At 45.4% G+C, this 14131-nt stretch overlaps 1 protein-coding gene across 1 annotated transcript in view; it reads right to left on the reverse strand.

Moving 5' to 3' along the window:
* LOC120029742 (unconventional myosin-Id) overlaps window positions 1-14131 on the reverse strand; it is a 124100-nt gene that overhangs the window by 68389 nt on the left and 41580 nt on the right. The window contains exons 4-14 of the mRNA XM_038975011.1: window positions 13121-13286; window positions 12961-13014; window positions 12340-12435; window positions 11338-11454; window positions 10823-11026; window positions 10336-10481; window positions 10014-10128; window positions 9667-9837; window positions 2002-2072; window positions 338-412; window positions 27-159 (exon numbers count right to left, since the gene is read on the reverse strand). Coding sequence (XP_038830939.1) covers window positions 27-159; window positions 338-412; window positions 2002-2072; window positions 9667-9837; window positions 10014-10128; window positions 10336-10481; window positions 10823-11026; window positions 11338-11454; window positions 12340-12435; window positions 12961-13014; window positions 13121-13286 — 1348 coding nt within the window. The remainder of the gene's footprint in view (window positions 1-26; window positions 160-337; window positions 413-2001; window positions 2073-9666; window positions 9838-10013; window positions 10129-10335; window positions 10482-10822; window positions 11027-11337; window positions 11455-12339; window positions 12436-12960; window positions 13015-13120; window positions 13287-14131) is intronic.

Below are 14131 nucleotides of genomic sequence, written 5' to 3' on the forward strand. Positions count from 1 at the left end.
TGCACGGCGGTGGCCACACCCCTCACCTTGCATGCCAGGTTCTCCACCAATGCGATCATGGAGTTCTTAAAGAGGGTGGCGGCCGTTAGGGGTCGTTTGGTGACCTCAGTGATACTCAGCTTGCCCTCCGGCCACATCATCTTCAGCACTGGGTTGGAGCTACGGAGAGAGAGGAAGAGAGGGGAAGAGAAAGAGAGGAGCGGGAAAAAAAGAGGGGAGGAAAAATTGGTTATCAGTGCATCATAGAAGGCTACAGTGGGGTCATGAAATAGGGAGGAGCGCGAGACGAGGGCGAGACGAGGTGGAGAGGGGATAGCAGGTGTGTGTTGCCTCTAACCTGTTGTACAGTAGCCTTTTGAAGTCCTGGAAGAGAGTGTCCTTGTTCTTGTCGATGAAGCCAACCACAGAGTACCTGCGGTAGTACATAAGTACACACACACACACACACACACACACATGCACACACACACTTTGATCATCTTTTTCAGACACTAAGACAACATACAGCACCAAAGACGGTGCTTAAAAATGACAACAGCGTCTCCTAAACCCTACTCAGAAAGTATTACAATGGATGAATCACAGAAGAATTAGAGAACAAATCCTCTGTTTCCAGAAAAACAGTGGGAGTGTAGGAGCCATCAGTAAGACCCAGGAGGAAACTGGCCCATTAAAAGGCCTGACTCCACAGTCTCAGGCTGTATCTCAAATGGCACCCTATTCCCTATATAGTGCACTACTTTTGACCAGGACCCATTGACCAGAGCCCTATGGACCCTGGTCAACAGTAGTGCACTATATAGGAAATAGGGTTCCATTTGGAACGCTGGAGGTCTCAAGTTTGAGTACTCCCTGAACCAGTTAGGCTAGGCTGCAGGCAGAGTGGATGTCACAGTCCATGGTTTATACCTCTCTCATCTCATCTTTAAAGCCATATAATTTATGTGTATTTTCTTTAATTCATGTCATTCAGGGCTCTGTGAAAGAGACTTTGGTCTCAGTATGACTCCCTGATAAAACAAAGGTTAAATAAATAAAAATATATCAACCATGGGAATGTAGCTAGAAGATGCTGAGCAGGACAGACATGCAGGCGTTGAGGATGACTTGCATACTGTAGCATACACAGCTGGTGATTTGGTTGATGATAGTGTTTGATGATCTCATGTTTTTGTAATGATGAGGGTGACGGGGTCACCTTAGGGTCATGATAGGGGCTGGACCAAATGTTTGATGTATTATAATAATTGATTATGCTTATGTTGTATTAATAGAAGGGGAAGGGCTATAAGACCCCTCCCACACTACATTTATAGGGTCCTGGACTACAGATTAGCAATATATATATTCATTATAAGGTTTAATATTGTTCCCCAGTTATTTTCTAGTCTTTGCCTCTTATAAGAAACGGTCTGAGAGATGTGTGAGCTATTGCAGTCAAAACAGGGTGTCTGTGAGAAAGCGCCTCAAGGCTAAAAGAGATTCATAGACACAGAATCCTGCAGGGGAGTGAAAGAGATAAGAGACAAGTCAGACATACCACTATAAAGCAACTTGTGGAGTGGAAAATTACTGCTGAGCCCTTAGAAATCACAAACGATTGTTCTCTCCTGCAAGTTTGTATAACTGTATATGCATGGGCTTGGTCTCATGAGTAGAAGGTGTTGACGTAGGCAGTTACATCACTAGGGGTTGACTGCAAGCATATTAAAAGCAACTTGGACTTTTCCTATTTTGCAGAACTCAGGAGAGACATCGGGTTGTATGTTTGATCCTTGACTTCTGTCTACAGCTGTATTTTGATTAAAATTGTTATGATTTATAAGTGCACATTGAGTATTTCTTATTGGTTGAGTAAATAACGGAGCCCAGAAAAGTGGAACCAACAAGGGTATTTAAACAACAAAGTGAAGTGTAATGAAGTCACTTCTGCCACCACAATGACTTATAGCAAAGGGTGGTGCCATACAGTACCGTACACCACTGTATACAGTTACTTACACAACATCCCCTGCATAGTGCCGGATACGGAAATCTCTGTCAAACTCCAAACTCTTGTCTGTCGGGGAGAGCTGTGGATGGAGAGAGAGAGAGAAAGAAATTAAGTAACAAACCTGAGGAAGCAGGGAGGGATACATTCACACAGCCAAGGCGGTGAGTTTACTTGACTATGCCTAGGAATCTAATAGCTCCTACGCATAGGAGCTAAAACGATGGGGCACTTTAGTCTGTAATATCAAGGGTATCTATTTTCAGATTTGCTATGCTCTATTTGTCTTTACTGGAAAGCATCTTCCCCAGAATTAACCTGCTGTATCCCAATTAGAGAGACAGAGACGCTGCTTCCCCAGAATTAACCTGCTGTATCCCCATTAGAGAGAGAAAAGCTGCTTCCCCAGATATAACGTACTGTACTGTATCCCCATTAGAGAGGGAGAGAAGCAGCAGAGCCACTGGTGCAGAAAACAAGGTTGCTAAAACACCAGCACAGTCAGGTGGGATACATGCTATTCTCTCCCACTGGAGTGTGAGTTAGAGAGACAGAGAGAGAGAGAGAGAGACAGAGAGAGAAGGGGGCAATCTGTGCACGTGAAATATGAACGAGCCGTGTGCGGTGACGCAGGATGTGGCTAGCTGTATGTAGGCCAGTGGTGGAGTGCAGAGAGGAGAGGAAAAGGAACATGCCGGGAACTTTAGAGAGGTCTGCCGCAGTCCTCTGCCACCTGTCATTTTCCTGTCTGTGGGCATGCGTGTATACCTGACTGTGTGTGTGTGTGTACCTGTTTGTTTGTGTCTGTATATCCATCCATCCGTGTGTGTGCGCACCTTTGTGTTAATGTGTGTGACTGCGCCAGTGGTATATCGGTGTGCTACGGTAGACCAACTTGTGTATTTGGTGACAGAGAGAGGACGCCCAAGGCAGCACTGTGGCATGGCAACACACAAGGCAAGCGAGTAGCATGATACTAGCGCCACTACTGCACTGACATTCATCAAATAGTTCACTGACATCAGAGAGAGAGAGGCATTCAGTCTCATTCAAATACAAGGCAGAAATTATTAGCAATATGATTAGAGCTAGAGGGACGAGGTTGCAGGATGTATAGTGGCGGTGTGGGGAGTACAATGATACAGAGCCTCCTCTAAGCCATTGGGACGGCCAGAGTGTTATATAAAAGAGGGACAGCCAAGATGCTAGGAGGAACAGAGAGAAGAGAGGGCCGAAGCGGATGAGTCATCGAGCGGAGAGCTCACACACACACACACACACACACACACACACACACACACACACACACACACACACACACACACACACACACACACACACACACACACACACACACACACACACACACACACACACACACACACACACACACACACACACACACACACACCACAGGAAGAAGAGAGAAGGGAAAGTCCCTGAAGACCGGAATGAGGATGTTGCTAACGAGAACACCTGACAGGCCAAAACCCGTGGAGGAAAATACACAAATCTCTATACTGTGTGGTAATCTGTGTGAACGCATTCAAATTCCTATTCAAAGCCTTGGACACACCCCACAGGAAGAAGAGAGAAGGGAAAGTCCCTGAAGACCGGAATGAGGATGTTGCTAACGAGAACACCTGACAGGCCAAAACCCGTGGAGGAAAATACACAAATCTCTATACTGTGTGGTAATCTGTGTGAACGCATTCAAATTCCTATTCAAAGCCTTGGAAATGAATGGGAATGGCCATAGCAGAAATACTTCAGTCGAACTGTGATAGGGAATTGATCCATGAAGGGCCCTGTGCTCTATACAAGCCAGTGCAGCCAGCCAGTCAAACAGACAGCGATCCTGGCAGCTAGACAGACGGAGGCCACCTTGTCCTCATCTACAACGATACGTCCCCCTCCACAGACACTACCAGCTATACTATTGCCACGTCTCTCTCCGTGTCTGCCTCACTCATTATCCAGTCTAATGCCTATTTCAGATGAGAAAGAGAGGGGGGGGGGGCTTTAGAGAAAGGGAAATTAAAGAGAAGGACAGAGCTACATTTGGGATGAGGTGACGGAGAGAAGAAAAAAAAAAGGTAACGAGAGAGTTACGAGGGGAGACAGAGCGAGAGAGGGAGAAATGAGAATGGAGAAGATTTTTGGCATTAGTTCCCTTGCCTTTCGGCCACGGCGCTCTTGGGTCTTTTAGTTCCACATTCATTCTTTTGAAGAAGACACCGCACCTGTCCACAAAAGCACTGAACAGTCTTCGATTTAAAAACGTCTGTGATCATGTTGGCCATTCATATCTGTCCAACTCCAATTTTCTGCGCAACTCTTGCCAATAGCCTCGTGTAAATGTGAACAGCTTTATAGCAGAAACCCCTCTGATCAGCCTAGCACCTGCCGTCCCTCGTCCTCCTGCCCAAACCTTGCCCTCCCTCCAGCGCCTCTCCTCTCCTCTGCCACCTCCACCCGCCATCCTGTTCGCCACCAGGGCCTCGCAGTCCCGCCTGCTAACTAAGCTGGCACCTGCAGGGCACACGCGCCACGCGGGCCAACTGACTTGCTCCAAACCTGTCATTCATTCACCACAGGAGCCAATCAGGACCCAGGGAGATGAATGGTGCTGTTGTACGCCCACTGCACCATGGTATTTACTCTCTCCCTACACAACCTCTCTAGACCGCATTCATATTATCATTACTGCATTCTCTAAACATCAACAGAGACTAAGCACCCACTTCGAGGCGGAGTTCAAAACGTGACATCAAGAATATGCTGCATTGAGAAGGTAAAAAGCCTACGTGTTGGAACCGGAAGCGCTTGTTTGAAGGTTTCTCGTAGACATGCATGAGACCACACTAGACGTACCTCTTTCCTGTCCCCCCTGTCCTTGTGTTGTATTGTAATGTAAATACATTAGAGCTAATGAACAGCAGGACCACGTTATTAGCATCTCCACCACATGGTACATGAAAGGGTAATCACTTAGGGGCAGCCTGCCGCTGCTGCATGCATTCGCAAGCATACAGGCACACACACACACACGCAAGGACACACACACAAACAGCATCCTATGCTGCGACTGTACAGGGCATGTGCAGAGACTGCAAATAGTAGGATCAGAGGGTAGACAGTAAAGAGAAAGGGGGGACGGAGGGAGAGGAGAGAGATTTTGTGTGTGTGTGTGTGTGTGTGTGTGTGTGTGTGTGTGTGTGTGTGTGTGTGTGTGTGTGTGTGTGTGTGTCTGCGTGATAGTACGGAGAGAGAGAGAGAAAGAGAGAGGTGGTGAAGAGGGAGAGATAGAGGGAGAAGAGGGAGTGATAGAGGGAGAGAGAGCAAGGGAGGGGTGGGTACAGGCTGCCATGACGACCGCTCCCAGCAGGAAGGCTTGTGTCAGCAAATAGTTAACAGAGTTTTTTTTTAAAACATCTGGGAGGATCAAAGCGACCTGGAGAAGGAAAGCAGACGACAACAAGTCCAACACGCGGCAGAGGACCAGGACCCATGCAAAGGTGGTTGAAAAGTAGCCCTTAAAACCATTCATTCCCAGCCTTCAGACATGGTATTACAGGGGTACAACCTCCTAAAGTGCAGAAGAGAAGGCATATGAGTCAGAGAGGAAATTAGGAGATTCGAGTATGGTATCGACACAGGGAGTTCTCTCGAAGAAGCAGGGAAGTGTTTCCTTAACTTTGATCGAGCAAGAACAACTGCAGTCCTGTTTAAACGTGTCTTCAAAAGTTCTATTATACAGTTGTCAGTGACCACTCCTGTCTCACACTATGAAGGCAAGACACCCCCCCCCCCCCCCCACCCACCCCCACCACCACAACAGTCCCATTATGTACAGTATCAATTACCTCCAGTAGTTGTATCTAAGTGAGAGGTCTGTGTCGACAACAACAACCCAGCTCCACCGCTTCAAACAACCCCTTGATTCAGCCCCAACAGGACTGGAAAACCAATAACAGGGATTTTTTTTAAAGGGATGTTTTCATCAGACACTCAGAGCAATAACATAACCCAACTAGATCTGGAGGAGTTTTTGAAGCCAAGACGCGCCTGAAGACGCCGCCACTGATCAAGACGCCGCTTCGTTTCCACCCTCTCTCTCTCTCTGATCTGGAGTGTGAGGTCTTTGCCAACAGTGTCTATGTGTGTGTGTGTGTGTTGTGAGAGTTTATACAGGGCGACAGTCAGCCAGGAGAACACAGAGAAACCTTGGTGTCTAGCAGCTCGAGGACTTGTCCTTTTTATAAAGAGGGTGAGGACATTAGTGCTGACAGACAGTGCAGCTCCTATTACAGGTTAATCGAATATGACAGTGCTGCTTCTCTCGCTCTCCTCCCTTTTTCTCACTCCCCCGCTCTCTCTCACACGTCCCTCATTTAGCCTTTTTCACTCCCTCGCTCGGTCTCGCTCAATCTCTTCCTCATCCCATCTTCACCCCCCCCCCCCATTCCCTTTCACACTTCCAATTCCCACACTCATTTTGGAAGATTCCCGACAAGAACTGCAATGTTTTTTTATTAAACTGCCTGAAGTCTTTCAGGCCCGCAGAGTCTGAGTCACTTTGAACCTGGCAGCCATGAACATTTCAAAACTTTCCAATCAGAGCTGCTTCTAGAGTACGAGGCGTGAGGTGAGGAGAATCTGTGACTCAAAAAAAATAATAGTCCCTCCAATGCACCAGGGATGAGCCTCGAAGCATTCTCTGATATGCTGCTGCAATAACGTCATGCTTCCGCAATAAATCCAACTTTTAAAAGTAACATTTGAGTTGATTTTTCTTTTACTGATAACAATATCAGGAGTCAAGCATCTTTAAGTAGAAGTTCCTGTATTGTTACAGAGCTTAGTTACTGTGTCCAACCAGATTGTAGTTGATAGCATAAGTACATTATGGGAACAGACATCCACATCATCATACTACTGTGGCACCAGCATTCAAATCTACTTTCCCTTCCCCTTCTCTAGTTAAATAAAGGTTACATTGATTATATTTTTTATTCTCTCATTCTCTGCCTGTCAAATCTTCTCCGCTGGAGTCTATGGGGACTCTGTGTAGCGCTAGGTGTGTTATCTCTGCACAGGGCAGTGCGCGCACACACACACACACACACACACACACACAATGATAGCCACCTGCCTGCCTGTCCTCTAGGCCTCAGCCTTGAGCTAATCTATGACTTGGTCTATGACTAGATGAATGACATATAGATGTAATCGATTTATTCACCTGAGGGGGAATGCAGTCAACAGTGCTTTCGGAAAGTATTCAGTCCCCTTGACTTGTCCCACATTTTCCACATGCAAAGATGAACAGAGCAAAGTACAAAGATATCCTTGATGAAAACCTGCTCCAGAGCGCTCAGGATGAAGGGTTACCTTCCAACAGGACAACGACCCTAAGCACACAACCAAGACAACGCAGGAGTGGCTATGGGACAAGACTCAATGTCCTTGAGTAGCCCAGCCAGAGCCCAAAATACAGGTGTGCCAAGCTTGTAGTGTCATACCCAAGAAGACTTGATGCTGTAATCGCTGCCAAAGGTGCTTCAACAAAGTACTGAGTAAAGGGTCTGAATACTTATGTAAATCTGATATTTAGTTTTTTTTATTGTAATAAATTTGCACAATTTTCTAAAAAACGATTTTTTCCTTTGTCATTATGGGGTATTGTGTGTAGATTGGTTAGAGGGAAAAAAAACAATTTAATCAATTTTAGAATAAGGCTGTAACTTAACGAAATGTGTAAAAAGTCAAGGGGTCTGAATACTTTCCGAAGGCACTGTATACCATCACCCACTGGACTGAATGAGACCTTGGCTTACGAGCATTGCCTAGCATTGCATTGCCTAAGGAACAATCTTTACAGGGTACAAGTCAGCAACAGCCAGGATGACGACACATAACACTGATTCTAAGATGTTGCAGGGGAAACAACCTGGGTGTCAGTGACACGGTCTCCATCTTTACCGTGCACACTTTCCCCTCCCCTCCTCTTCACCGGACTATCTGTTTCTCTTGCTATGATCCTCAGTCTCTTCCATTCTCTTCTCCCCCTCTCCCACCCTCTGTAACACCCATGCCGAGCGCAGCAAGATCCCAGCTCCATTGACTCTCATTGGCTGCCAGTGACATCACCAGTCAGATAGCCCAGACACTCGTTTCTCTGACGCCTGTTGCCCTCTTGTGGCCCACTGAGTGAAATACTACCCTGTAAAATGCAGTCATCTAACCTGTTAAACACCCTAGAGTGGATTTCTGCTGCCCGCGGAAATCCAATTAGCATAATAAAAACAATCCCCATCAAAATCCATCAGTTTAAGCTATATACTATGACCCCTCTGTGGAAAGGTGAGACTCGGACAAACATGTTGGTTGTTTTGCTCTAGGATGACCACAAGCCTCACAAGACTCATCTGGTCCCCCGGTACCAGTTAAAAAAATAAAAAATAAGAACAGTATATATGGAGATAGTTAAGTGCCAAAAATAAGGGGTTAAATACATGTTTAAAAAAATGGTTTCCTGATCTTTCTTATATTGCTCAGATATAGGACAGACATTTCAGAACAAACTTCCTTTAGATTTTTTCCCGGACTGTTCCATGTAGTGAATCTGTTATTCAATGCGTTTGTATGGGCTAATAGCAGTTGGGCCAAATTCAAAGTTTCATCAAATAATTTTTTATATAAATTGTTTGATAATTCAAGGGGTCTTAAAATAAAAAATGGAATATCTAAATTATCCTTGTTATGACCTTTTTAAAACAATTCCATATGTCAGCTTAGTCTGGTGGTCTACAATGGCTTTAATGCCAATTCGACTTTAATGGCCCAGTGTAGTGTTTTATATATATTTCCACACTATCATAGCCTGGTTCCTCTCTAGGTTTCTTCCTAGGTTTTGGCCTTTCTAGGGAGTTTTTCCTAGCCACCGTGCTTCTACACCTGCATTGCTTGCTGTTTGGGGTTTTAGGCTGGGTTTCTGTACAGCACTTTGAGATATCAGCTGATGTCTGAAGGCTATATAAATAAATTTGATTTGATATGAGGTTGGAATAATACTGTGAAATTGTGAAAATTATGATAATGCCATTTTAGTGTAATAGTTGTTGAAAAGAAAGCCTGAATTGTTGCCTGTTTTGGTGGGATTGAGTTTTGGCCAACCTGGTGACATCACCATGCGGTAAATTAGTTAATAGACCAATAAGAAAGTGTTTCAAACATCTCAGCCTATTTTCAGTTTTTCCCCTCTCTCCGCTCAGACCACTCCCAGACAATCATAAGCAAAAAATTTGCCTGAGAAATGACTCTTTGCTAAGAAGCTATTTATGTTTCTTTTTGACCGTTTTAATTGAAAACAATCATAGTATTGCACTTAATGTTAGACAGAAATTATTTCATATTGAGATAAAAACGTCTGCATTGGACCTTTAAAGAACATTTGATGGAGCTGATCATTTAAACTAACCAAAGTATACAGTCCTCAGTCTTGTCATACGGGCTAGGTTGTTGGGCTAACAGAATTACGTAGGTAATCGCCAGGAACAAGCCTCGAAAATATCCATGTGTCCACATTGAGGTAAATTCCAGTTTCAATTCAGTCAATGAATTGAAATTCAATTCACGAAGTGAAAAGGATTTCCAATTGTTTCCCAACGTACCTTGCGGCTAGTGTAGTGGGCGTGCTTGGCCAGCTTGCTGTTGAGCCCCTGTAAGAAGACCTCGTCGGTGACTTTGCCCACGTTCATACAGGCCTCGTCCAGCACAGAGAAGATGCCCTTGTGTTGCAGCTCAACCAAGTCCACAATGATCTGGTTGTTGAAGTAGTCAATCTACGCCCAGGCACAGAGAGAAAACAGGGGATCAGCATATCAGTACAACCAGCACAGAGAGTAAGACGTTCCCTAAAAGTCATAATCAACTGAAGGAGAATGACTTGACGCAAATTGACCATGCTGTTGGAGGCAATACAAGACATGAGTGGAGTGGAACCAAGATGTGGCCTTACGTGTTTCCAGGGGATTCCCTCGCGCTGGTACTCTTCCTGTTCCTGCCTCAGCACAAGCTGAATGAAGAGCTGCTGCAGCTTCTCATTGCAATAGTTGATACAGAACTGCTCAAAGCTGACAGACAGACAGACAGGGAAGGAGAGGGTGAGTGAATGGCTGTGACCCGGGTTTTATACTCGTGTTACATACAAAAGTGTCATGACAGAGAGATTGTGGATAAAATCAGTATATGTCATATTGATGTAGAGACTTACTCAAGTAGGCATTCTACGCTGAAATACATTCAATATTGACATTTTTCTAGCGGACACGTCTCCAAACCTGTTGTTCTGAAAGATCTCAAAGCCGTAGATGTCCAGCACTCCGATGACTGTGTTCTTCCCGTGGACTTTGGCGTCATAGTTCTTCACTTCGATGACATCATTGATCCTTCCCACGATCCAACAGAACATTCTCTCGTACATAGCCTGTGGGTCACACGCCCCAACGCCAAGGCAGACAACAGTAGATAAAGATCATATGAGAGACCGCAGGGTGCTATAGGTCAGCTACCTACACTGGCTGCTATTTTACCCAGAATAATTCATAATAATACCCTGGCTACCTTAAAAACGGGTTAGGCCTACCACGTCTAACATTGGGGCCCATTTCACAAACCCTTTTTGAGGGTTAGCACTACCATTGAGAGTTAGCGTCCGCTGCTGTGAAGCGGCCAACGTAGCGTGCTAGCATTAGCTAGCTTGGCTAAGAGTCAGCAATTTGACAGTTAACTGTGAATCGGCTAACGCAGCGTACTAGCAGTAGATACCTTGGCCAAGGCATCCCGGCCGTAACTGGCCTCCTGGGTCGTGTGCTGCTTGTCGATGACGTCGCGGCCGGTGGCAACGGTGCGGTAGAGCAGGGCCTTTTCCACATTCTCCTCCTTAGTGGCCAGCAGGACCCCGATCACCGCCACCACCTTGGTGTTCTCAATCAGCGTTGTGTCGCCGTCCACACCAAACGTCAGGTTCCCCTGGGAGAGGTCACATGGAGATAAATACAGGAATACAAGGAATATACCTGTAAACTAAAGAGACTAGGTGGAGTGATAGCATTGGAGCAAAGGGTAGGGGAATAGGACAAATAAGGGCAGGACTGTTTCAATTCAATGTCGTTTCATTCAAACCTGTTCCATTTAAAAAGGGACACTGGTCACACAACAGGGAGTCACCCCTCAGTATATGATGTTGTCATATTGCTGAGTATACCTTTAACCCCGTTTCATTTTAACCTATGCTAACCCTGCTGGAAGGCCAAGAGTTAGGAGTCAATATGGGGTATTACCAGGTGCAGGATAGTGGCCAGGACCTTGTAAACAGTCTGGATTTCATCTGGTGTGAAGCCGATCACCTTCATGGCGTCCGCCACTGCTTTGAAATCAGCACCATCGTTAATGGACGACTGTGATGGGGAGAAAGAAGGGACGGAATGGATGAGTAGGACAATCAAACTGGAAACAAAAGGAAAGTTTCTGTTCCCTTCACACAAAACACGTTCAACATTTTGTCAATTTTGAAGTAAAACTTAGTCCAAAAATGATTTACTTGACACGTACTTTTCACTAGTCTGTAACACCGGCCAAATACTGTACACCACTTCCTCACTTTGGCAAGTATGAGTTCATTTTTGACATGTTCCTCCTCCCAGCAGCCAAAGTCATAAAGTAGGAATGACAAGATGACCACAAATGTCTTTAAGACAGGATGGTGTGAGCATTAGCCGAGGACTGTTTCTATAAAAATGGGAGCATTGCACACCATGTACAAACCACTTCAGCTGTTTTGGCCTTGCTCCGTTCCATGACGTCACGCTGTTTGTTGTTATACAACTTTGTTTTGCTCCTACTTATTAAACTTCAAGTGCAGAGACGACAGAACGGAGATGCTTGCTGGCGTGTGTTAACAGCTGGAATTATACAGCTCCCAAAAATTTCACAAAGGCTTCTTTTAGAGGGACGGACACTCAAAAGCATGACATCATTGGCACCCTTTGGATATTCCTACAGAATATATGACTTTGAATTCATGCAATAGCTGCACATTTTCTTATGCAACACAAAAGCATCAGTTGTAAACACAGCTGCTCACGGGATCAGAAATTCAAACAACCGTGCACATCTGCTGAGCATGGGGGCTTGCGTTTGATTTATTCCTGTAAAAATAAACAGCTTCACCAAATAAACTCAGCATTAGAGACATTCACGGTCTAGAACTTGAGAAATAAAAGTGACATTTTGTGGCTGTTTACACAAAGGGTCAAAGCGGATATACTTCTGTGGTAACCTACCTTGACCTGGCCTCCTACTTTGATGTAGCTGTAGGCTGTGGGGTCCTTCGAGACGTGGAGGGAACGCAAGAGGGACTCAGAACCCCCTTTAACCATCTGAGGAGAACAAAGAAAGAGTGTGAGAGAGCGAGAGAGCGAGAGAGAGAAAGAGAGAGCACGCGAGAGAGAGAGCGCGAGAGAGAGAGAAAGAGAAGGAAGACACAGTCAGTAGTGACACATGTCCAAGACTGTTCAGTATTGTTCAGTATTTACATTCTAAACCATTTAATTTCAAATGGTGCGGTGAGTCATACATTATGTAACTTCATAGTAATATGGATCAGAGGTTAAGAAACCCTACATTGTGTCCTGACCAATGTAGGGTGAAGTACTTTGAGAATGGGGGAGTTTATGGAGTGAGAAAGATGAATGTGTATTTGAGGAGTTAAATCAGGTGAAAGGATGGGTATTTCTAAATGGCAGCGTAGAGTTGTATCACCAAGCCTGTATGATCAACACAGTCACAGACCCACCTGGTCTGTATACCAGCTTATGGTGGCATCAGTCTGACATGTAACACACACGCGCATCTATACACACACACACACACACACACACACACACACACACACACACACACACCTGGTAGAATGAGTGGAAGCTTCTCTCCCCCTCCTGCTGGAAGATGACTCTGGACTGTAAGAGAAACAGATGGTTTGAGTCAGACAGAGTGAAACATAATTGGATCATTTATTTATAACAGGTGATCTCACTGCTCCCCAGTGCCCCCACCCCCCCCTACCTTCTCCAGCAGGTAGTTGTTGATGTGGCCCCCGATGGGATCTCCCTTGAAGTCGAAGTTGATGTCCATGTACTTGCCGAAGCGACTGGAGTTGTCGTTGCGGTTGGTCTTGGCGTTGCCAAAGGCCTCCAGGACGCAGTTGGATTTCAGCAGCATGTTTTTCACCCTGGAGAGAGAGAGGCGACACATCTTTTAAAAAGTACTCCGAACAGCTCCCCTGGCTCCTATTACCTGATACTAGGCCTAGCTCGGCTGATCCTTAGCCCATAGAGATAAACAAACAACAACGAACACTGTTTTTTCCCCACCCTCTGACAACCTTGCACATGCAATAGAAAAGCAGAGTAGGTACTATGATTCTTTTACCACAATGCTGGGTGCTCCTCTGCTCCATTTCATGAACAAAACAAAAAACAATAACAAATGCACCTGGGGTGACCAGTGGCGCTGTTTCACCTTATGTGGCTCTCAGCTTTAACACTGAAGTTATTCACATTGATTTCAGTAGTACAGTCATTACTCACTCAAATCCTAGAGTCGCCTGTCATTTATGGGGCCCATCTGGTTCTGGACATGTTTATAGGTGTTTGAAATGTCTTTTATCGGCAAGTTCTTTTCGCAGAAGTACACCACAACTCTACTTAACACACAGACTGCTTTGGCACTGATGATTGATGCTGTGTAGCGCTAGGTCAGAATGCAGGCTCCTCACCCATACACTGTGCTGCATGCCTGCCATGCCCCCCCCCCCCACACACACACACACACACACACACACACACACACACACACACACGAGACACAGCCTGCTGTGGCTCTCGCATAAATCTGAGCTCCATACAGACTGTAGTGTTTCCTGACTGATAGGGCAGACCTTAGAGGGCAGGACTGTGAGAGTTGGGGGTTAGTATTGACTAAAAAAAATAAAAAAAATACAGGTTCTCAGTTAAATGGCTACAGGGAATATGTAGTGGGTCAGGCGCAATATATTCAGCACCAAAATGCAATAAA

The sequence above is a fragment of the Salvelinus namaycush genome, chromosome 35 (genome assembly GCF_016432855.1).
Source record: "Salvelinus namaycush isolate Seneca chromosome 35, SaNama_1.0, whole genome shotgun sequence".
Classification (NCBI taxonomy): Eukaryota; Metazoa; Chordata; class Actinopteri; order Salmoniformes; family Salmonidae; genus Salvelinus; species Salvelinus namaycush.